The 23,314-nt window shown below is 51.0% G+C and overlaps 2 protein-coding genes across 3 annotated transcripts; both read right to left on the bottom strand.

Moving 5' to 3' along the window:
- Positions 1 to 2,703: 2,703 nt before the first annotated feature.
- Positions 2,704 to 7,795, bottom strand: DCANP1 (dendritic cell associated nuclear protein 1; the record flags this gene model as incomplete). The annotated part of the gene is given in 3 exon segments (XM_027767648.1): positions 2,704 to 7,375; positions 7,378 to 7,539; positions 7,636 to 7,795. Coding segments are annotated over 3 exon segments (519 nt in total), but the record flags the coding sequence as incomplete, so codon positions are not given.
- Positions 7,646 to 13,597, bottom strand: TIFAB (TIFA inhibitor). Of its 2 annotated transcripts, XR_003547568.1 has the most exons (3): positions 13,460 to 13,597; positions 10,075 to 10,881; positions 7,646 to 8,673 (listed from the first exon to the last, which is right to left on the bottom strand). XR_003547568.1 is itself a non-coding variant. In XM_006166909.3 (2 exons), the coding sequence occupies exon 2, from the start codon at positions 10,869 to 10,871 to the stop codon at positions 10,251 to 10,253; it is 621 nt and encodes a 206-aa protein (XP_006166971.1). In that variant the 5' UTR covers positions 10,872 to 10,881; positions 13,460 to 13,597; the 3' UTR covers positions 7,646 to 10,250. The 2 variants fall into 2 exon arrangements, 1 of the variants encoding a protein (XP_006166971.1); XM_006166909.3 differs by having other exon boundaries at positions 7,646 to 10,881.
- Positions 13,598 to 23,314: the final 9,717 nt, after the last annotated feature.

Raw genomic sequence — 23,314 nt, 5'->3', positions numbered from 1 at the left:
TATATATATATATATATTTTAGTTTACTATAGAAAATGTGCACTAGCCAGAGAGAGGGGGTGGGAGATGGCCTCTGAAGGTGGCCATGCCACAATCCCTTCTTCATTCTCCTCTCAGGATTTTGGGCATGCAAACACATACACCTGGCTATTTAGTAAGCCGCTGGACCCAGGACTTGAACTGTGTTATCAGGCATGTGGGATCCAGCCTTCACCTTTATGCCACCTGCTGGCCCAAATTCACTTTTAAATGGCAAACTATTGTACAAATTTCCTGAAATGCTCACTCTGACCTCTCCAGAGCTTCTGTGTAGGTACCCCCCTCACCTCCGAGACACTTTCTCATGGTTTATTTTCCCTTCCAGCTGGCACTGGAAGCTTTCCCTGACAGTGGTGGGCTGGGCCGTCTCACACTGTGTTAAGGAGCTAACTGTTAAATGATTAAATTACACATAATTGTTTGGTGAAAGTATCACTTTTCAATTTAACTGCTGCTACAGTATTAACAGTTAAACTATATTGACATACAGGTAAATAAATTATAACAAAGTTAATGAGTAATCAAAAGTCACTGTTTTCTCAATATTTTGCCATACTTCACTGTACCTATGCACCTGAGGTTATTTGCATTCATTGCCTCTGAGTGGTGGCAGTGCTATGTATAGGTGTTTGCTGTGTGTCTTTTTTTTTTTTTCTCTCCCCATTTCCTTTTTTTTTTTTTTTAAAGTTTTTCTTTTTGCCTATAAGTGCATGCATTCACTGGAGAGAGACAGACAAAGAGAGAAAGTGAGAAATCACCCTCAGGGGAGGAGGGGTGGACACGACAAATTCAAAAAGAATCCCTTCTCCTCCATTCTCCTCCCAGGATCTTGGGCATGCACGCACATGTGCCCAGGGTGACTTTCAAGGCACCAGGTCTGGGACTTGAACTGCTATTATCCATGTGGGAGTCTGGCAATGTAACCACTACACCATCTGCTGGTCCCATCCTGGTGTGACTTTCAAGCTGCCGTGTCTGGGACTAGAACTGACCATAATGGGATCTAGTCACTTTAACTTCCATGCCACCTGCTGGCCCCCTGTGCATTTTTTCAACCATACTCAGTGATGTCACCTTGATATCTGAAATTGACCACAGCAAAAGAATTTACACCATGAAAATTGGCAAACACGACAATCAGGGTTCTCCCACTACCCAGAAAGCTGACGGTTAAACATTCACCACCACACTGGGAGTGTAGAGATCCACCAAGTAGGTGTGTGAGTTTTGGGTGGCTTTCTCTGAGCCTCACAGTCATATTGAATGTCTTCTTGGCCCAGTGATTTCTGCATCAGACTTGGCTGTTCTAGTATTCCCAGGAACTTGTGGTCAGGACCTATGACATTTCTTTATCCAGAACATTCTGGAATATACCCCATCACTCCTCTAGTGGGGTTTCTCCTCTGCTTCTATTTTCCCCTGAACTGAGCCATGACATTCACTCTGGTTTGTAAAGCATGCTGAGAATCCCAAGTGGAAGTATTATGTTTTTTTTTTTTTTTAACCAAGGAGCAAAACTCAGCTCATAATTACCCTGTGGTACCCAACACTTTACCTGGGTTATTTGACAGAGGCCAGACGCAGGCATAAGAACGTGTGTTTGTGTGTGTGTGTGTGTGTGTGTGTGCATGCATGCACGCGTGCATGTGTTGAGAGATGGACCGGGAACGAGAAGTCAGACCACTTGAGGCTTTCTGATGTTTCGATTTGGAATCTGCACAGCAACCACAGAGCCTGCAGGCCTGGGGAAGAGGAACGTAAAACTGAAAGGCAGAGCCTCTGGTTATTAGCTTCCCTCCGGAGCCTCCAGCAAGTATCACAGGGGACCGTGTGTTCCTCAGTAATGAGGCCCAGTGCTGATTCTGGGAGCCCTGACATCAAGCATCCAAGCTGGCTGCTTCTAATACTCCCGGGGCCGATGTCCAAGTCCGGGAGCTCTGGACCTCATGCCTGTGTTTCTGGGCAGGGAAGGGCTGGGTGGTGTGCTGTACTGAGACGGGAGCCATGGGGAATGAGGAAACTCTGCTGACAGAGAAGAGTCAAGGTGTGGGCCCCTGCATGGGCCTGCTGGGATTTGCCATTGCCTCCCGGGCTCAGTGTCCAAAGGATATGCTTGCTCCGTTCACAGGGTTTTTTTCCTCTTCTCTGCCAGCACACCTGGCTGCTTAAAGTGCACCTTAGCATTCCCATTTGCAGCTCTGCTGTGATTTGCCTGTTTCTTCTCAAAGCCTCACTTCCTAGTGGTTTGCTTTCAACACTCCTCCCGCCCCCAATTCCTCCTCTCACTCACTCCCTTGCTAGTCAGTCAATAGATCTATTTTATATTATTTATTTATTTTTGAGATATCTTTGCTATAGGGCATGTGTACTTGCTAGAGAGACAGAGAGAGAGAGAGAGGCAGAAAGTGAGGTATCACCCCCTCCAGGAGGGATGGCCACACTGCAATCCCTTCTCCTCCATTCTCCTCTCGGGATCTTGGGCACTCACACGCACACGCCTGGCCTTGAGTTTCAAACCGTTGGTCCCAGAATTCAAACCACCGTCAACCACATGGGAGTCCAGCACCTTAGCCACCACACCACTTGGTGCCCCCTCCCTTTTCAAATATAATTATTTATTTAATTTTATTTATTATTATTTTAAAATTTTACTATAGGGCATGCGCGTTCACAAGAGAGAAAACAAGGCACCAGGTCCAGGACTTGAACTGTGGTCAGCCATGTGGGAGTCCAGTGCCTTAACCACCACACTGCCTGCTGGCCCCCAGTCAATGGCCCTTGCCTGAGGACCCACTGCGTGTTGCTGACTGCTTACTGAGATGTCCGAGGCAGCCTCTGCCACACACACAGCTCTGCTGCACTGAGCGTGTGTAAGGGGCCTGTGCAAAGTCCTTTGTCTGCTGTGTTCCCAGTCTTCGCAGAGGTGAGATAGCTCCTAACAGTGTCTCCACTTTGTAGATGAGGAAGAGGTAGCTTGGGAGCCTGGATGGCTCTGATCCACCTGGAAGGCTCTGGGTTCACGGAGCCTCACGGAACCTCCCTGGATCTGTGCTGGGAACACCAATGCCTAAGATCCGGTGCTGGCTGAGGAGGGCGGCAGTGGGTCATGGCATCGACACCGTTGGGGGTTCTGTCTCTCTGAAGCTCTGTGTGTGTGTCTTGCTCACAGAAGAAAATAAATAAGTAAATAAATAAAATGATGAAAAACAAAAAGCATGGCTTGGAGATGAAAGAAACTCCCAGGGTCAGTCACTGTGGGGCAGTGGGGATTTGACCTGCTGGTCTCCTGAGGACACGGGGCTCTGTGCTGCCTCAGCTGCTCAGGGCAGTGTGTGCTCAAAGTGGAGCATCCCAGTGGGGATGGCTCTTCCCTGAGCCTTTGCTGTACAGTGCTTGACGTTTTTCCCTCCCCGCTCCTTTCTTACAGATGCCAAAGGTCGCAGAGGTTAAAGTGATGTTTGTCTGTTGCCTTTAGGAGTCCCTAGCGGTGGGGTCCTCAGCACTGTGGCCCCCCTCTCTGTCCTCTCCCTGTGCGGTGGTCACCTTAGGGCCCCAGGCAAGGCTGAGGGTCATTGACAATCCCCGGATCTCCAGCTCTCCCTTCCCCTCCTCTGCTCCGTACTGCAGGGACAACCACGCCTGCAGGCTGCCTTTCTCAGGCTCCCTCCGCTTGCTCATGGCTGGCTCCAGCCAGTGGGAGCTGGTAGGAGACTGGAGGCAGGGAAAGGAGAGAAGCTGGAATATTTCTCCCTCTTGGTGGAGCCGCCCAAGTCAGCTGTTGGCAGTAGCTTGCTCTCCGCTGAGGTTCCAGGTCCCCAGGGCCAGCCTCCCCCTTTGAGGGCCCAGCCTCCACAGGGGCCTTCACGGTAGTTCTACCATGTGCAGAACAGAGCCCACTCTCTGGTCACCCCTCCTGCCCTTATGGCGGTAGCCAGCAGTGGTCACAGATTCCTGCTCATGTTCGTCTCTGAATTACACATTTGTCTTTTCAGTGAGCCCATCCTTGTGTGCCCAATTCCCAGAATTAAAATTTTGGAATCTTTATAGTGGCTTTCATTTTCCTGACAAGATCCTGAATGACACAGCCCATAAACAAGGTGGCTTCGCAGGGTCTATTTTCCTAACCCATCTGCAGCAAGCTCTGGAAGCATGACGTCATGCTAGCCCAACCCTGCAGAGCAGCCGTCATGGAAGGCCCACGTCTGGTGGCCTGGCTGAGCTGTTTCCGAAGGTCCCTGCCCCTGCTTCATTCTGGAGACTCCCAACCTAACGTCCAGCCTCAGGATCATGCAAGGAAAAACATCTTAGTCAGGCCTCCTTCCAGCAGTTAGGGTGCATGGCTCAGAGCCCGGCCTGGCCCGACCCGATGGCTTTGCTGGGGACCTGCAACATGTACACACTGTGCCACTAGAGGACACACAGAGAGGACCCAAGGACTAACAGGAAGGAAAGAAAGCATGGTGTCTCCTCCCGGGCCCTGGCCTGCCTGAGTCTCTCTTTCCTGGACTGATTTAATTTTGATTCAAATCTGCCCTTTCTTGGACTCCTTCCTGGTCATTCCCAAATGTCTGGAGCTGGGCACTTTGCTGCAAAGAAGCGGGCTCAGTGGGAGAATGGAGGCCATTTCCCCCTGGAAGAAAAGGCATCGGAACCACACCAACCCCGGGTTACCGGCATTCCCGCTGGAGGGCACATTTCTGTGGAACAAGCCCCCTCACCAATGGTGCTTTAAAGCACTTTCAACTCACGTGCCTAAAGAAGAAAATAATTAAACTCTTCTGTCAAGGATCACCTGGCTCCCCACATCCCCTCACTTAGGACGTTTTGTTCCCACTGGAGCGTGTGATTGGAAAACAAAGGTAAATGGGAGCAATTTATTCCCGGATCATTTTTTTCCCCAGCAGGATTAAAGCTGCCTCAGCCATAAAGAGTTTACAAACTCTAAAGAAAGATAATAACTTCCCTTCTCACAGCCCGGTCATGGGGAGGTAATGCATGTTTCCAATCAGCTGAGAATGTAACTCAAATGGGAGGTTTTATTTCACTTTAATCCGCCTGCGAGTTCACGTTAAAGGTAAGAGGAATCGCAACGCTGCAACGTGAACAGAGCTCATTAAATTCGGCATCTCCTCTAAAGGTGAGGAGTGGGGTTTGTTTACACCTCCCCCCGAGTCTTGGATGGGTTTCGAGTGTGGCCATGAGTGGCTGGAGTCAGGTAGACCTGCCACAGCACAGGAGCCAGAAAGGACCAGCCGACCTCATGGATCCCTGGAAACACCAGCCACCACCTGCTGTGGTGGGTGGAAGCCAAAGACACAGCAGAGCTTGAGAAGTGGCTCAGACAGCGACAGAGTGACAGCAGGTGTCCAGGCTTGCAGTCGGTCGCAGGGGGAGGTGGAGGTGATGACGAACTCTCCACAGGGCACAGGACCGACTCCCTTCTGGGAATCTTTGCTGACCGCAGCTTCTGCACTGCCTGGTGGGTAGTTATGGAGAGTCAAGTCTTAGCTCCTGTCTCAGCACCACTTAGATGCCTGGGGGCCTGGAAGCAGCCCCTCGACTAAGTCTTGCTTTGCACATTCACAAAGTGACCTTCCATTGGAGAGAGGGGGTATTTCTTCCGGCCTGCTGGGAAACCCGAACGCCCCCTCCTGTGAGGCTCACTCCTTCAGGTTAAGCACTGTCCTCCCCAGTCCTTCCTCTGAAGATGCAGATGACTCCACTGAGTGATAGTCTAGCTGCCTGTGTCTGCGCGGGGTATCTAACAGGCAGCTCTGGTCTGGGTGGCTGGGGTGTTGGCGGAGTGGGGTGGGTGTCGCCCGCATGTATTTGTGGCAGGATCTGCCTGGGCTGATCTCACTGCCCAGGGCTCAGGGGCGGGGAGGAGACCCTGTGAAGACTTTGGGCAACAAGCCTGGACTCCACACAGCCAACCTCTCCGAGGGGCTCCCGGAGGTTCCTCTCCCCTATGTGTGCTGGCTCAGTGCTGTCTCTCGGTGACATGGAGCCCTGATGAATTAGTCACACTTTCTCAGCAGTCACCACCCAGAACCCCAGCACTCGGGGTTCTGCTTGAGTTTGGGCTAACCGAGGGTCAAGAGCCAAGAGGAAACACCAGCCTTGTTCCGCCCCAGCCAGAGGGTCTGGGCTGCTCCCCCGCGTGGCCCAGAGGAGGCAGAGCTGCTCACCTGCACTCACTGTTGGCCGGTAGCTTCCTAACTTCCCCACCTAGCTGGCCAACTGGCTTCTACCACTACAGCCCTTGGCCCTGCCCCTGCCTGGCCTGGGAAGCCTGGTTCAGCTTCAGTCACCTCTGCCCACCTGTCTGTCCATCCATCCTCCACCCAGGCCTGTGACAGTCTGTGACTGCGTTCCCAAACACAGCACCCAACAACCTTCGTCTGCATGGAGCTCGTGGCCTCCCCACGGAGACAGACATGGGTCACGTGCTCAGTCAGGGCCATCCTTTCTCCAGGTGGTGACCAGGACTACACTGTCTCCTGTACCTGCCACCCCTTCCTCCTGCCTCAGAGCCTTGCACGAGGCTCTTCACGGGGCAGTCACATGTCTCCCTCAACATGTGGGCTTGCGGGGTGTGTGTCTCAAGGACAGATGGGTTGGGAAGATTCACATCCTTGGGAAAGCAGAGAAATGCGAGGGTTACAGTCCCTTAAAGGGCACGGGGATGATTTCTAAATTTCCAGACCCCTCAGGGAATTATAAAGCTCTGGGGTGTGTCTGCGTGTCATTGATGTGGCTCTGTTAGCAGGTGCGTGTGTGTGTGCTTGTGGAATATGCGTTCAATCCATCCCACTGAACTGGACACGGATAGGGATTATGGCGGTGTCTCCTCTTCTCCCCATGATGACTCTGAGGAGCTAGGAGCAATGCTATCTTTTCCATTTTCTAGAAGAAACTGAGGCACAAGGAGATCCAGTCCCTTGTCCAAGATCACAGAACTGGTGGGTGGGGAAGCAAGACTTCTAACCCGGGCAGCAGCCTGACCTCAGTGCTCGTGTGCATGTGTGAGCAGCGTGTGTGTGCACACATGCATGCGTGTCCCCTCGTCACGTGGGCTGTCCTGCCTGCGAGAGCCGAGAGAACCCAGGGGAGTTTGCTGAGGGGGCCTCTCCCGCTGTTCAGGCTGTCTGCAGGCAAAAGAGAGCAGCCCCGAAAATCTCAACTGTTAGGGGAGTGAGGGAGTAGGTGCGAGGAGCTGATGATGTAAATGGTTTTCTACTCAAGAAAAATGGAGTCGAGGATGGGCAGAGATTTACTGTCTTGAAAACTTGGTACAAGGCAAGGTGTGAGTTTTCCAGGGAGATTTTGTGAACTGGTAAAGTCTGAAACAACAAGCCAGATGTTTCCTGGCCCCCTCCAGTCCCATGTCTGGCCTGTCATCTTTCAGCCTGCCCTGCAGTTCATCCTGGGTCCCAGAAGGCCTTCCAGACACTTCACCCCAAAACCCCAATTCACAGAGTCCCCTGAGAAGGCAGTGGACTGCTCCACCTCACAGAGCCCGGTAGGATGGGCTTTCTCCTTCTGGAGAAGAGAGAACTCTCACCGAGGCCCCAGGGAGAACTCAGTGGGGGCAGCTTGCGTCAAAGCTTCTCTGGTGGAGACAAGGAGTTGCGCTCTGGGGATGCTGGCGTTCCCCCAGGCAGCTGTCTCTCTTCAGCCTTTGGTGTTCAGGGCCAGTCGTCAGGCCGTGGCTTCTCGAGGTCTCTCTGTGGGCTGCTGCTCTGGGATGCACACTTTAGGGAATGCTCTGGACTGTGAGGGATCATTACTGCCTCTAGACCCTGGAAAAGGCAGTTCCAGTACGCGGATGTCATCAGACCTAGCTGCACCTGGTTTCTTCTGCACAGGCCCGGAATTCCATCTCCTGTTCTGTGAGCCCTGGCCATGGCCTCCCAGTGCAAGGACACATTGAAAGTCCCTCCTGGCTGCCTCCCAGTTCCACAGTGAAGACGATGCTTAGGAATCACACAGTGTGGTAAGCCCCTGGGCTCTAGGGCCAGCCCACTGGGGCTTGCATCTTCCCAGCTCCACGTGCCTGGTGAGCCCTTGGGTCTGGACCAATGACCGTCCCTTCTCAGGTCTCAAGAGAGCAGCGAGCCCCTGCCCAGCGAGTGTCAGACTCCACACTAAGTGCTCCCTGGGCTGCCTCCTTGGGCCCTCATAACAGCTCCAGCACCGAGGGACCATTATCTTGACCCATTTTTTCCCCAATGAAGCAGTAAAGGAAAAAGCGGGTTAGGCCTCTTGCCCAATGTCACACAACTAGTGATGATGCGATGTTGGGCAAGATCCACGACCTTCCTGAGCCTCAGTTTCCTTGTGTGTGAAACGTGGTGAATAACATGGTCTATCAGGCGTGTTCCGAGGAGTCAGTGGGGTAGAACAGAGCGCACGGCAGAGTGCTGAGCACTAGTGAAGACCAGAGCAGAGCGCCGGGCACTAGCAGGCACCAGAGCAGAGCGCCAGGCACTAGCGGGCACCAGAGCACAGCACTGGGCGCTGGCGGGCACTGGAGCAGAGCGCCAGGCGCTAGGGAACACCAGAGCAGATCGCCTGGTGCTAGCGGGCACCAACTGACAAGGCCACTTTGTAAGAGAACTCCGTGATGCTCAGCTGGAGGGAGAGAAATACAATGATTGTGGTGTCAATCCCAGTGGTGATCAGATGATTAAGTGATTAGCTCTCAAATGCGTGTCTTTCCTGAGCCCAGTGCAGTCTTCCTGAGCACAGATATTTTGTCCTTCACGCTCACTGCTGCTCCTGAGGCTTTGCACACAGCTGGCACGAACTGGGTGCTTGGTGAAAACGTGTTGAATGAATGAGTGAAGGACTACGATGGGGACCTGCGGGGGCCATTCCTTGCACTGGACAGCCCCATTGCTAGCAGCCCTGCTATCTTCTGCCCGTGGCTGTGATCTGAGTGTCCTTGTCCTTTCCCATTGATAGGGAAGCTTCCCAAGCAGGGGCGAGCGCAGGTCTTGCCCACCACTGTCCTCCCTCTTGGACAAGCCACTCGGAGCCTGTGAGTGCTGTGGAACCTCCCGGTAGCCCGTCCTGGGTGCAAAAGGGTCTTTCTTCTCGGGTGGGAAATGGAAAGTGTTAGAAATGGTTACAGACTCTGTGGACATGAGCCAGCCAGCCGTGCCCTCGGTGCCTCGGATCTCCTGAAGGGGAGTTTGGGATCCTGGAGACCATCTGCGTGGCAGGTCCCTCCCTCCATGACACAGGCAAACCTTGTTTCTAAACACTCTTGCCCTGTCAGGATGGCAGGCGAGGGCTGCCTGCACTCTGCTCCCCTGTTCACTGAGCTAGTTTTCCCTCCCTCGGCCTGCCTAGCTCCTGACCAGTCCACCATTTAGAAAGGTACATGACCCGCCCTGAGCGAAATAACTGCCACCAAGCCTTCCACCCACCCCTGACAGAAGGAGCCCTGAAGAGCCCATTGCTTGGGAAACCACCTCTCCCTGAAGACTTTGCCTTTTGGTCAGGGGAAAGGCTTTGATCCAGAGTGACAGAAAATGGGGGAACTGATGGTGACAACAAGTAGGCCAGCAGGCCCAGCTCCCAGCTTCCACCTTCAGGAAACCCTGAGCTCTGCTTACTCCTTTACAGAAACATGGCCCCCACCTTCCCAATTTCCTCTTACACCTCTTCTGTGTTTCCCGCCCCCACCTCTGCATGACAACGGGCATGCACATGGCCCACCTGGGGGCCAGGGAATCCTACTGGGTATGCCAGCTTAATGAAATACTTGTAGTTTATTAAACACAGGCTTCCCTAAGCCCCCAGTGCCTGTGGGTATTGGAAGGCTGAAGGAACCCTGAGCTACCACCAACGTAATTGTTACATGTGTCCGTGCATTCCTGGAGTAACCTCAAACTCCCGCCCTTAAGCAGCACACAAAATGAGCCACATAAAGTAACTCCTAGTCAGACAAGAGGGGAATGTGGGGAAATGCTGCAAGTCTCCCCAGGACCCCTCAGGGCCTCTAAAAGTATATGAAGTTCCCATTACCTTCTAGCTCTAGCCATGCAGTGTTTCTGCACCCCCAGGCCGTTGGGTGTGTGCGGAATCGGGTCATTAGGAGCCGGCGGCCAGCAGGTCTGCACGTCAGCCCTGCATGTCGACCTGCCTGATGTAGCTGGGATATTTCAAGTCCCATTTCAGCAAGGCTTGCTCTTGCAGCGAGGCTAGCAGAGTGCCCTGTCTGGGGGCTCCCCCTGGAGCTGTATTTCTGTTCCTCCTCCAGGGCTGGGCTGGAGAGAGCTGTTCCAAGTCTGAGTCTGGGAGGAGTCGTGGAGAAACCCCAGGTGGCCTGCAGGCTGCTCCCCTGACGCTGGGGGAGGTTGCTCCTGGGGGATGCCTTCCCATTCGTCAGTCTCCTCGGCCTCCAGCCTGTAAATCAGGGGTGAGGGGCTGAGATGGAAGCAGCAGACAAAGGCCTCGAGGGAGGTGCCTCCCTTGATGTGGACCACCATCTGGACGCCCGAGAAGGAGATCCTGTTGATGGTGCTCAGAGGGACCTGCTCCAGGTACCTCAGCGTCTGCCCGTTGACCCACACACAGCCCTTGCGGCTCAGGGCCTTGAGGCAGAAGGCCAGTAGAGTGCGACCGGTCTCCAGGTAGGGCTCCAGGGACAGGTGCTGGCGGGAGAGGTGGGGGAGCTGCAGCTGCAGGTGGGCGTCCCGTCCCCGCCCAACCAGCAGTGGGCTGGTGTCGTGCTGCAGCTGAGGCTGGATGTTGGCAAAGGTGGCTGGATCCAGCCTGGGGTGGTGCAGGCTCACCTGCAGGACCGTGAAGGGCCTCTCCATTGACAAGAGCCTGAGGACGAAACACAGACACTCAGGGTCAGCTGCAGCCAGACACATCTCCATAACTCTCTGGGCCCAGACCCACTTGTCCATCTCAGGGACCCTGGGCCAGGGCCACATCTAGCCAAACAGGGCCAAGTGCCTGTGGGTAGTTTTTCTGTCCAAACCTGTAAGGAGCCAAGGCTGGCTTGGTGCAGAAGGTCAGGCCCACCTGCTCTAGTGCCAGCTTCGTCTCTCTTGTGCTCTGTGAGTAGGACATGCCGCCCGCTGTCTCTAAACTGTAGTAATATTTATGTCCGTCCTCGTCTATGCAAGGGACAAGGTGTGCTGGCTTGTAGGGAGGGGCCTTGGTCGTCTATTGGTCACTTGAGGGCAATTTGGACTTGCTTCATGGGAAGGGCGGGGCAGAAAGTCCCTGCGCCTGACAGTCACACAGCAAGCTCTTGTGGAGCCCTCCTTTGGGCTGGACACCAAGCCACTGTCTAGGGAGAAGCTGATGTAACAGGAAGCCAAGCCCTCCCCGGGGACACCCAGCCAGTGCAGGGCACAGGGGCTTCAAGCATCAGAGGGTATGGGGCACACAGAGGAGGGAGGCTCAGCCTGGTCCTGGGCACCAGGAGGCTCAGGAAGAATAAAAAGTGCCGGCACATCCCAGGTGCGTCCCAAGGCAGGCTGAGTGACTTACTTGTGTGAATGGGGCGAGCTTCCTAGCCACACCATCGGGCAGAGAACAGATCCTGACGAGAGGAAGGGTCTGAAGAGATTTCTCACTGGAGAGCTGAAAGGGGCCCCAGGGCTCCATGCAGGGCCACTGGCCTTATCTGCCACAGTACTAGAAGTGTCCTGTACTCCATCTCCAGGAATTTGTACCTTATCATGTAATTGGCATGTGCCGGAAGGCCACTTGCAGTGGTCAGCTTTGTTCCTGCAGGGACTTGAGGAGCATAGCTCTCCGCTACATCCACCATCCCCACGTCACCTGGGACCTGCCACCACCTTCAGGGGAACCAAGGGCTGAGTGGACTGGAATAACCACTCACACTTCCCTGGCACCAAGACTTCACTCACATTATAGTCTCTGCTAAGAATGCATCTTCCTTAAACCCTGTGTCTGAATCCGCTCATCTTTCAAGGCCCAGTTCAAAGGTTACCTTCACAACGGAGCTCCTTCCTTGGGGATGGTGACCTTCTGACCCCCGCAGTATGGAGAGTGTCCCTTGGGCACCTGGCCAACCTTGCATCACACACCAGAGTTTTGTGGCCTTTGTCCTGTCCTCCCTGTGCTCCTCTCTCCTGTTTCCCTGAGGCCTCCCGAGGGGACGGCGTGGTCTGAGCCGAAGTAGTGCCCTGCATCCCACCGCCCAGGGGATTTAGTGCCCAGTCACAGTGTCTGGGGGTACGTCTGCCGAGTGGCTAGATGAAGAGGAGAATCCCATGCCCATGGTGCAGTCAAGTCTAGCTAAACTGCAGTTGGGAGTCTGCTCCTGAAAGTCTAGGGGAGGGCACCTACTGCAGGGGTACAGAATCAACGGCCTTGCAAGTCCCAACTCTGCCTTGTGCCGTTTTTTTTTTTTTTTCATTTTTAAGGTTCTTGCCATAGGAGGGAGGCAGAGAGGGGGAGAGTGAGAAATCCCCCCACCCCGGGGGACGGCCACACTGCAATCTCTTATTCTTCATTCTCCTCTCATGATTTCAGATACGTATGCACATGTGGCATGTTTTTCAAGCCCTGGGTCCAGGACTCAAACTGCAATCTGCCATGTGGGAGCCCAGTGCCTTAACCACCATAGCACCTGCTGGCCTTTATTTAAAAAAACAAACAAACAACAACAACAACAAAAAAAACAACTCATGATAGAATGTGTGTGCATGTGAGAAAGGGGGAGAGAGAGAGATCCTCCACAGGGCTCAGTCATGCCACATTCCCCTTCCTCCAGTCTGATACCTTACCAGGATCCTGGGCACCCTTATGTACTGGGCATGTTTTCAAGTCACCGGGGCTAGGGACTCAAACTATGGCCGGCATGTGGCTTCCAGGTCTGCAGTTCGATAGGGCTACTGGCTGTGCCAGAGTCTGGGTCCTTCCTTCCTTCCTTTTGGATGAAGTAGGTAAATGGTGGGGATCTTCTAGCCTAATAGGGCAGTCTGGGCCCTCAAGACGCCTGCTGCCCCTAATGCACAGAGACACACGTGCCTTTGCCCACATCCCCCCAGCCCCGCTGGCCCAGCCTACAGTAAGTCTCTGGGCAGCTGGGCTGGGCATCTGTACCCTCAAACCTGGTCAGAAACTCAGAGTTTACTCTACGAAACCAATCCCATGGTCTAGGGACCCTGACAAACTCACTTAGATGGAGGACTCCCTTCTCCTCTGTGTGACCTTAAAATTTGCTCCACTGAACAGTCGAGAGCTGACAGAAATCACCCACCAGAGAGGAGCCCTGGAAGAAGCTGCCTCTCCTCTTAGAACCCAGCTGTTATGGGGAAACAGCAACTCAACCTTACTAACCCCTCCCCTGGGATGAGGCAGGAGGAAGACACCAGGCCTTCTCCCCTCCCTGAGGGTTCCAGACCCTCTGACGTCCACTCACCTTGTTGCTGGAGGCACATCTGCTTCTGGGCCTGCGGCTGTGAGCTCTCAGGAGGGAGTGGGCCCAGGCTGGGCAGGGCTGGGGAAGGCTCTTATAGCTGTGGTTCACGAACGTGATATGTTCCCAGTTGTGTTGTTTTCTTCCTTTTTCCTTTTAAGAAAGAAAATTGAAGTGTGATTTTTTTTTTTTTAAATTGCAGAAGTGCAACCACAGTGTTGAGAGGTTGAGAAACTCTAGGCTGGGACCCCTTCAAAAGAGACAGCTTCCCTTGCAGAGGAAAGCTGTCTCATGGTACAAGAGGGGTACAGCTGGCCTGTCAGACAGGTGGCCTCTCCTGTAAGCCCATCCCTCCTGGCTCTCCTGGTCTGCAGAACGTCTGTCAGAGGTCATATGGATGCTTGCTGGCACTGTGCGCTCTGGCTGCCCTGCCAAGGGGACAAAAGATGTGCCCACCTTATGCCAATTAAGAGCCTCAGGCAGTTAAGAGCCCAACAGGGGCAATGTCAAACTTAAGGCTCAAGGACAAGTCATCAGTATAACCCTTTCTCTTTCTCCCATCAAATCCTGGCTCTCCTGGGGCCCCTTGGAGGATATACAGGAGAGCAGCATAGGCCAGGCCACCCTAGCAGGTGCCTCCCTGATCTGCCTCACTGCCCCCCAAATCCATTGCTTTCACACCTCTTAGAGCGTGGCCCCGGACAGCCGCTCAGATAGCCTGCTTCCTCTATTCTGAGTGTTTAGGTCCTCCCTGAAACTACAGCTGCTTGCTTTGTAACTAAAGAGGGAACAAAGAACGCTAGCCACGTTGGGACATCCCTGCCTGCCCCAGTCAGTGTGATCCCACCACGGGGGCTCCCCAGGAAACCAACACCCCCAGAGGTGTGTACTGTACCTGCCTCTGGCGTGAACCAAGCCTTAACTACAGGCTCCCTCCCTCGGGACCATCTTCTCCACCGTGTCTCAGCTCCAGCATGCCCGAGGTGTGCCGGATGTGTGGGAGAGGCCTGCGCTCGAGCAGCGTACACTCAGCCTCACACTTGGTATGCCAGCCCTGTCCTTGGGCCCTCAGGAAGACCTGCACATAAACAGTTGTTGCGAGGACAGGCAGAGATGGGAGAGGCTCTTTGAGTGCTCTGGGAAGGCTTCCTGGAGGTAGGAAGCCTCAGAGCCAATTTGTAACTTCAAGGTTCAACTAGAGAGAATGACTGCCTGGTAGTTAAAGGTCTGGGCTTTGACATCAATCATAACTGGATTCAAATTCTGTCTTTCTCTTAGTCATGGGGCTTGCTCCATCTGTGTAAATCTTTTCACCTCTCTGCACCTCAGGGTTTCCACTCATAAAATGGGGATGGTATGAACACCTATTTTGAAGGACTGTTGTGAAGATTCAGGAAGAAAAAAGAGCTTTACAGTGCTCAAGTGTGGTATCCAGCACTCCGAGCAGATGCAATGAATGGCAACTGACATAAATGATTAATGATGAGATTTCAGCTCCAGCCATGGAAAAGGTCATACCAGACTAACCTTCCCACCAGGACCAACTATAAAAGCTGGGTTTAAAAAAAACCTGTTTGAAGGCATTGGAGAGCAGCAAGGTAGTCAGGACTTGAAGGCCAAGACCTCAGCGAGAAGGAAAACCCATCAATTTAAGCATGACATGCTACCCCTCTGCCCTGCGAGGCATTTGCCAATTCAGAAGGAACACAGACCTAGATTCTGAGCAGCTTGGCAGCTAAGAACTCTCAAGACTCTCATGGGACAGGGGAGACACCAAGCAGAGCTCAGGACGTGAGAAGCCAGGAGCTTAGATGAAAGAGGACCGCAGAGTGAGCGCGTCATTCTGTTCCACCTCTAAGGCATCTGCTATTTCAAAGTCGGCGGAATGAAAGGCTAAGGAAGCAAGCAAAAGTCACAGCTAAAAGGCTAAGAAGTTAAACAGAGCTTCTGGCTGCCTCATGGGCCTGGAGACACTCAAGTTGGAGTTCATTCCAACCAAGGAAGAAGGGCCTTGCTAATACTCCAGGCTTTCCATCGAGATCCTATAGGGTACACTGAAGATTAAGAACAAACCAAAGTACAACTGGCCTCAAGAAGGCTGGAACTCAGCCTCAAGTGACCTCAAGCTCTCTTTTCTAACTGCCTTTTTTTTTTTTAAGAACTTTTTGGCTTAGGGCACATGTGCTCACCAGAGAGAGAGAGAGAGAGACAGAGGCAGAGACAGTGAGAGGGGATGTGAGAAATCCGCCCCTCGGGGGGCTGGTGGCCATACCACAATCCCTTCTCCATTCTCTTCCTGGGATCTTGGACATACATGCACACAGAGATGGCATGTTTTCCAAGCTGTTTGGTCTGGGACTCGAACTGCAGTTGACCATGTGGGAGTCCAGTGACATCACTACTATACCATCTGCTGGTCCTTCTCACTGCCTTTTAGAAGAAAATTAAATCCTTGCTAGATAGAGTTCTTATCACGCAGAGCCTCTGTAAGTTTTCACTAACAACGTTCTACAATTAAGAAAAAAGTCACCAGGCATGCTATGATACAGGATAAACTATCTGAAAAAAAAAAGAGAAAAAAACAGACAACAGAAGCAATCTCAATATGAATGCCAATAAACAGACATGCACGAAAGTGTTCATAACAAGTTTTGTCTTTTAAGTTGATTTCGTTTCATTTATGAGAGAGGGAGAACCTTTGACAAGGCCTCGTCACACTGAAATCCCTGCCTCCACCAAACGTACAGTCAGCCAGGATCATAGAGGCTCACATGTACCAGTCCCGCCCCTGGGATCTGAACCCTGACCTTCCATGGGGCTCCAGCAAGAGGCTCCACCTCTCTATTACAGAGAGGTGTGCTACCCTCAGCACCATTGTGACTGGGACAACGGTTTTATCTTCTGACTGAAAATAATCCAATGTCCATTAAAAACAACAAAACAAACAGATCAACAGGTGACATACTATGCATAAAATGAAACATGACGCAGCAATAAAAAAGAGACTAAGGGAACATAGAGCAGTGCAAATGAATGTATTGTCTCACATTTCTGGAGACTACAATTCCAAAGTTAATTTTTATTTATTTATTTTTTGTGTGTGGAGAGGTTTTTGCTATAGGGCGTGTGCGCTCGCCAGAAAGACAGAGAGAGACAGAGAGACAGAAGGCGAGAAATCACTCCCCAGGGGGGATGGCCACACCGCAATCCCTTCTCCTCCATTCTCCTCTCAGGATCCTGGGCATGCACACACATGCGCCCAGCGTGAGTTGAAGCCACTGGGTCCGGGACTCAAACTGCAGTCGACTACATGGAAGTCCAGTGACATAGCCATTATGGTAACTGCTGGTCCCCCCAAATTACTTTTTGAACAGGGTTGGCATCTTCTGTGAGAGACTGTTCCATGCCTCTCCCCGATTTCCGGTGGCTTGTTGGCAATCTTTGGCCTTTTGTGGCTGGTGGAAACATTGTCCTAGTTTCTGCTTTCATGCTTCCATGGTATTCTCTCTGTATTCCTGCATGTCTCCAAATTTCCCTGTTTTGTGGGGAGATCGGTCATGTCAGAGAGGGCCTACTTTACTGACTTCATTTTAACTTGATTACTTCTGTAAAGACCTTGTCTCCCAACATGGAGGAAGTAGGGGGTTCCTCGATATATAAATTTGGTGGTGTTGGGGGGCACCATTCAGCTATAACAGCTGAAAAATAGCATGAGAGAATTTTCAAGAAATGGTGACATAGTATACACAGATCGGCAAAAACTGATCAAACTGCAAACTTAGAAGTTGTGCATTTTGCTCTATGGAAATTATACAACAGTTTCACTGCCTACTTTAATTTAGGATCTTTAAGATGGAGATCGCTCCTTCAATGATGAGGAAATAAAGATTTCATTACTGGGACCAGCAGATGGCATAATGGTTACGTCGTGGAACTCTCACATAGTTGACCATAGTTCGAGTCCTGGACCTGGTGCTTAAAACTCACACTGGGTGCATGTGCGTGCATGCCCAAGATCCCGAGAGGAGATGAAGGAGAAGAGACTGCAGCGTGGCCATTCCCTCTGAGGGGTGATTTCTTGCTTTCTGTCTCTCTGGCAAGCACACATGCCCTAATCAAAATCTCTGTTAAAAAAAAAAAGCACACATGGAAAACACACACACATGCACACACACATGCACACACACACACATGCACGCATGGAGGTCAGGGAGCATGGAGGGGCAGGATTCGTTGACTGGCACCTTTACTGGTGACAAGGCATTCTCCAAACCTATTTTCCTTGGAAAGTTTTACTTAGTGAGTTTTAAGCAAGCGGGAAGTGATCTGTGAGTGCAAGGTGGTTGCTGTGAGGTCGCTGCACAGTCCATATTGAATTCGAGGCTCAGAGGGTCCAGTGACATGGGCTGTATCTGGCTGTCCCATGGGGAAGAGGTCACCAGGCAGTGCTTGTGTGACGCAGTGATCTGGATGGACCACATTGAGGAACTGCGTGTGTGCGTGTGTGCGTGTGTGAACGAGCAACTGGGTAAGTGTGGAACTGGAAACTGTGTGAAGAAGGACTACGCCCTGTGCCTAGAATGAGGAAGTTATGTTCAAAAGCGATGCTGAGGCAGCATAAAATTCTAAGAACTCAGGACACTCCTCCCTAATGCTCTGTCCTCTGTCTTTTCATCCCTCCCTCTGCCTACCCCCCCCCAGCAACCAGTGAACTTTTGACTGTCTCCACAGTTTTGTCCTTTCACAGAATATTACATAGTTGGAGTCACCCAGTATGGATCCTTTTCCAACTGGCTTCTCTGGCTTCGTAATAAGCATTTACGTTTCTTCTATATCTTTTCATGGCTTGAGAACTCCTTTCTTTTTAACACTATGTAACATTCCACTGCTGGGATGTGCCAGTTTATCCTTCACCTACTGAGGAACATCTGGTTTGCTTCCAAGTTTTGGCAATTAAGAATAAAGCTGCAGGGACCAGCAGATGGCATAATGGCTACGTTGCTGGACTCCCATGTAGTCGACCGTGGTTCGAGTCCTGGACCCGGTAGCTTAAACTCACACCGGGCGCCATGTTACGTGCGTGCCCAAGATCCTGAGAGGAGAATGGAGGAGAAGGGATTGTGGCGTGGCCATCCCCCCGGGGGTGATTTCTTGCTTTCTGGCTCTTTGTCTCTTTCTGTCTTTCTGGCGAGCATACACGCCCTATAGCAAAAACCTCCCCCTCGCCCCCCGCCCCAAGAAAAAAGGAATAAAGCTGCGTTTAACATCTGTGTGCAGGGTTTTGTATGGACGCAAGTTTTCAACTCCTTTAGGATAATACCAAGGAGCAGAGTTGCTGCATCATTTGCTAAGTTTAGTTTTAGGAACTAACAGAGGGTGTAACGGTTGCATTGCTGGACTCCCACGTAGATGACCACAGTTGGAGTCTAGGACCCAGTGACTTAAACTCACACCAGGCACATGTGCGTCTGTGCCCAAGATCCCGAAAGGAGAATGGAGGATAAGGGACTGCGGTGTGGCCATCACCCCTGGGGAATGACTCCTTGCTTTCTGTCTCTCTGGTGAGTGCATGCGCCCTATAGCAAACAAACAAACAAACAAACAAAAACAAAAAAGACGGTTGACTATATTTATGTAGATCTACTTCTGGGTTATCTTGTGCTATTACTTTATGTTCTTTCACCAATACCATGCTATCTTGATTGTTTTCGCTTCATACTAAGTCTCAAAATTGAGTAGCATCAGTCCTTTCACTTTGTTCTCATTCAATATTGTGTTGGCTTTTCTTGTTTTGTTATTTGTTTGTTTTGTTTTGTTTTTGTCTTTCCATTCATTAACAATTGAGACTGATTTAGATAATATCCATAAAATAACTTGGTGGGATTTTGCCTGGGCCACTGAAAGTGGGAAGAACTGAATACACTTTCAAAGTATTGAATTTTCTTTTTTAAATTGTTTATTTATTTATTCATTCGTTCATTTATTTTTTAATTTGACCAGAGTTAGGCTGAGGGAGAGAGAGAGGAAAAGTGAGAAAGCAAGCCACCAGGTCCAGGACTTGAACCGTGGTCAGCCATGTGGGAGTGTCCAGCACCTTAACCACCACACCACCTGCTGGTCCCGAAGTATTGAATCTTCTAATCCGTGGATATGGAATATCTTTCTATTTATTTAGTCTCCTTAAACTTCTCTCATCAGAGTATGTAGTTTTTCTCATATAGATCTTGTTCATGTGTTTTTTCACTCTTATGCCAAATATTTTATTTTGTGAGTGTTAATGTAAATGGCATTATGCTTCTTAATTTCACGTTTCACTTGTTCATTGCTGACATGTGAGAAAGTGATAGATTTTTTTTTTTTTTGGGAGAGATTTTCACTGTAGGGCGCGTGCGCTTGCCAGACAGACAGAGACATAGAGACAGAAAGCGAGAAATCACCCCCCAGGGGGGATGGCCACGCCGCAATCCCTTCTCCTCCATTCTCCTCTCGGGATCTTGGGCACGCACGCACACACACCCGGCGTGAGTTTTAAGCCACCGGGTCAGGGACACGAACCGCGGTCGACTACATGGGAATCCAGCGACATAGCCATTACGCTAACTGCTGGTTCCCAGAAAGTGATAGACTTTTGTATATTAATTTTGCATCTTAAAACTTATCTGTAATCATTTATTAGTTTCAGGAGAGTTTTTCTGGTGGGGGAGGTCAATTCTTTCAGATTTTCTACATAGATAATTATATCACTATGAGATCGTTTTATTTCCTTCTTCCCAACATGTACACATGCTATCTCCTTTCTTTGTTTTATTTCATTAGCTGGGACCCAGGCCTCTTGTTACCCCCATATTCATACTCAGAACAGACAACTGCTTCTTCCTGATGGACAAAGAGACACTTATAAGCCTGAGTGGTCATGCAGGTGCTTCAAGAGCTGCAAATGCACGTGGGGCTGACCAGGCTTCTAGAGTTTTCCTCTCATTGGTATTCCTAACTCAAAGACTGCCTGGCCATCTGAGTGCCCCTTAACCATGGGAAAAGGCTGCGTGCACACTGGCCTTCCAGCCTAGGCAAGTCCGTAGCAACATTCCAGTATTCCTACCAGTGCAGTAGGGCAGTGGGCAGAAGCCTGACAGGAGGCTCTGCTGCCCCTAGGAGTGTGGCCTCAGTCAAGTCCTATCTCTTCTCTGGACCTTAATTTTCCTTCCTTGGAAAGGGGATGCCCCATCCCAATTGCCCCTCTCCTTGTTGCAACCAAGGCTCAGTGAGGATAGGGCTATGTGCACACTCACAGTGATGGCGTGAGAGAGGAGAGGTGCCTATGGTTCTTATGCCCTCAGTGGCTTGGGTCAAAGCAGTTCCCAGAAAGAAAGAGAACTGAAAAGAACCAGGAAATTCATCTGGCAAGAGGAAGTCCTGCCTGGCTGGTAAGGAGTTCCCCAGGGTTTTGTGAAAGGGACATGCCTGGACTGGCTGGCTGTTGGCCTCCCAGCTGCAGATGGAAACTGGAAGTCCCACAAAGGGAGCGTGAGAGCCATGGCTAGGACAGTCTCTGGTCAGTTGTTGGACATCAGGTGTTAGGTGGGGAGGGTTACACCAGAGAGCAAATGTCCCCCATCACGTGCTCCTTGGAGAACTCAGGGTCAGCACAATAGCCTTCCCAGGTATCCCCGCTCCTAGGGCATTCTACAGTGGAGGGCCAATGAGGATTCTGGTGCCAGGCAGACCCGGGTCTCGAGCTTGGCTTCTTCATGTAGCAACTGTGCAACCTCAAGCAAATCATGTAGTCTCTCTGAACCTCTGTGTTCCGCTCTGTAAAATGAGGGAAACTTGCTGTCGTAGTGGGCTGAATGAGGAGTGTGAGAAGTGCCAACCACACAGTAAGGACCGATCAATGGGAACTGCTCTTAGTGGGACACTGACTGTACAGGGAAGATGCACCTGGGGAGAGCGGCTGTAGGAGGCTGACAGAGGCTGCACTAGCCCTAATTTCTCAGAAAGCCCTCCCCCCTTTTTTTTTTTACTTAAAACAAGCATAGTTTTGGAGTTGAATCCCTAATGTGGATGAGTTTTATATAAATTCTACTTTAAATGATAAATGATAAAAGGATGTCCCAGGAAGAGTTTCTAGGTTATTGCTGAAACACTTGCCCCTGACATAGAAGAAGGCAACTCATCTTACAGATGAGGAAGGCAGAGTAGTTAGTTGACTTGCTCAAGGTCATATGTCTGAGAAGAACCAGAACTAGATTTGAACCCAGTCTGTGAGGCTCTTGAGCCTCACCATGAAGCGGTAATATCCTGCAGGCGATGTTCTCTGGAGTGCTGCTGCCTGGCCTTCTCCAAAAGTGCACTCCTGCTGGCCGGCCAGCAGTCACACTCAGCCAAGTGATCCTGGTTCCAGCCCTCCCAAACTATGGTAACGTGGTTGCCCCCACGGCCTTAATGGCCTATGGCCACCAGATGGCAGCATCCTTAAACCCAATGGCCTGCTGGCTGAGTCTTAAGTGAGAGGATAGTTTGAAAGCCTGAGTGAAGGAGAGTGGGAAGTGGAGGAAGGTGAGAGGGAGGGAATCAAGGGGAAAAAGAAAGAAGCAAAAACATTTAAGGGACATGAAAATGGAAAATTATCAGTTGATGATAATGTGCAGGGTAATATATTTGACTGGACTAATAAGATACAGTATATTCATGCTGGGAAAACTCATTTTGTATGTTCTAATGACATTAAGTGATTGAATGTAAAAATAATATTAATAAAAGATATCTTCAGGGGAAAAAAAAAGAAAAGAGGCCTGGGCGATCCCTTGAGTTGGAGCGTATTGGAAATAAAATAGGATGCCCTTTCTTCTCAGGATTCAAACTGCCCTGAAATAGCACAAGGTGAAGCCACAGCAAACTTACCGACTCCTAGGAGTCATGGAAATGGGCAGGAAGCCGGAGCCAGAGGCCCTGTGTGGTTATAAGCAGACATGCTGAGACAGACAGGCCCAGAAAGATTAAATAACCAGTCCAAGAATACAGACTTCAAGCTAGGTTTGCTCTGGCCTGCTGTGTTCATGGCCTGCAGGGGGCATGATGGTTAAGGCTCTGGACTCCCACATGGCCGACTGTGGTTCTAGTCTTAGACCTGGTGGCTTGCTTTCTCACCTTCTCTGTGTCTCTCTGGTGAACATGTGTGCCCTGTAGCAAATTTAAAAATAATAATGATGATAAATACAATTAAATAATTATTTAAGAACAAAATGGAGTGTCCATGATCCTCTCCAGTGAGAAGGGCCAGGTGAGGAACTGCATGAAAGCAACAGCCCAGGCAGCGCCTCCTGCATTGGAAGCACTCAGCAGGGACCTAGCGCTGGTACTGCGATCATCGGGACAGTGCCGCCACCCCACTTCCCCACCGAGCTTGTAGGGAATAAAAAGAGCTCTTGTTGCTCATAAAGGTGGGGGGCTGTGATGTGGATGCACAGAGCCTTGGACCTCAAGAGGACCGCCTGACCCACTAGGGTCAGAGGGATCACAGGGAAGGCCTCAGAAGGAGGAGGAGGAGTGAGTGCTGCCCCCTGCAGGATAAATGGGACTAGACCAGTGGGCACTGTTGGGCTGTGGGTGGCATTGGGAGATGAAGTGGTAGTTGAATACACTGCCTCTGGGAATGGCTCTGCCTCTCCTCACCCAACAACAGCAGTCATGCTGCGTTTGAATTTTAAGACAGTAATGATGTGACCACATAGTGATTCCTTATGATATGCTGCATCTGGGCTACCTCCTCACATGAGTTTCTTGTTTGCTCCTCGCTATGACTTTAAGATAGCTCACACTTTTTTTTTTTTTTTTTTTTTTTTTTTTGAGGGTTTTTTC

Source organism: Tupaia chinensis, unplaced genomic scaffold (assembly GCF_000334495.1).
Source record: "Tupaia chinensis unplaced genomic scaffold, TupChi_1.0 Scaffold144346_1, whole genome shotgun sequence".
Taxonomy (NCBI): Eukaryota; Metazoa; Chordata; class Mammalia; order Scandentia; family Tupaiidae; genus Tupaia; species Tupaia belangeri.
The sequence above is the reverse complement of the archived record's forward strand: the minus strand, read 5'-3'. Positions and strand labels throughout refer to the sequence as shown.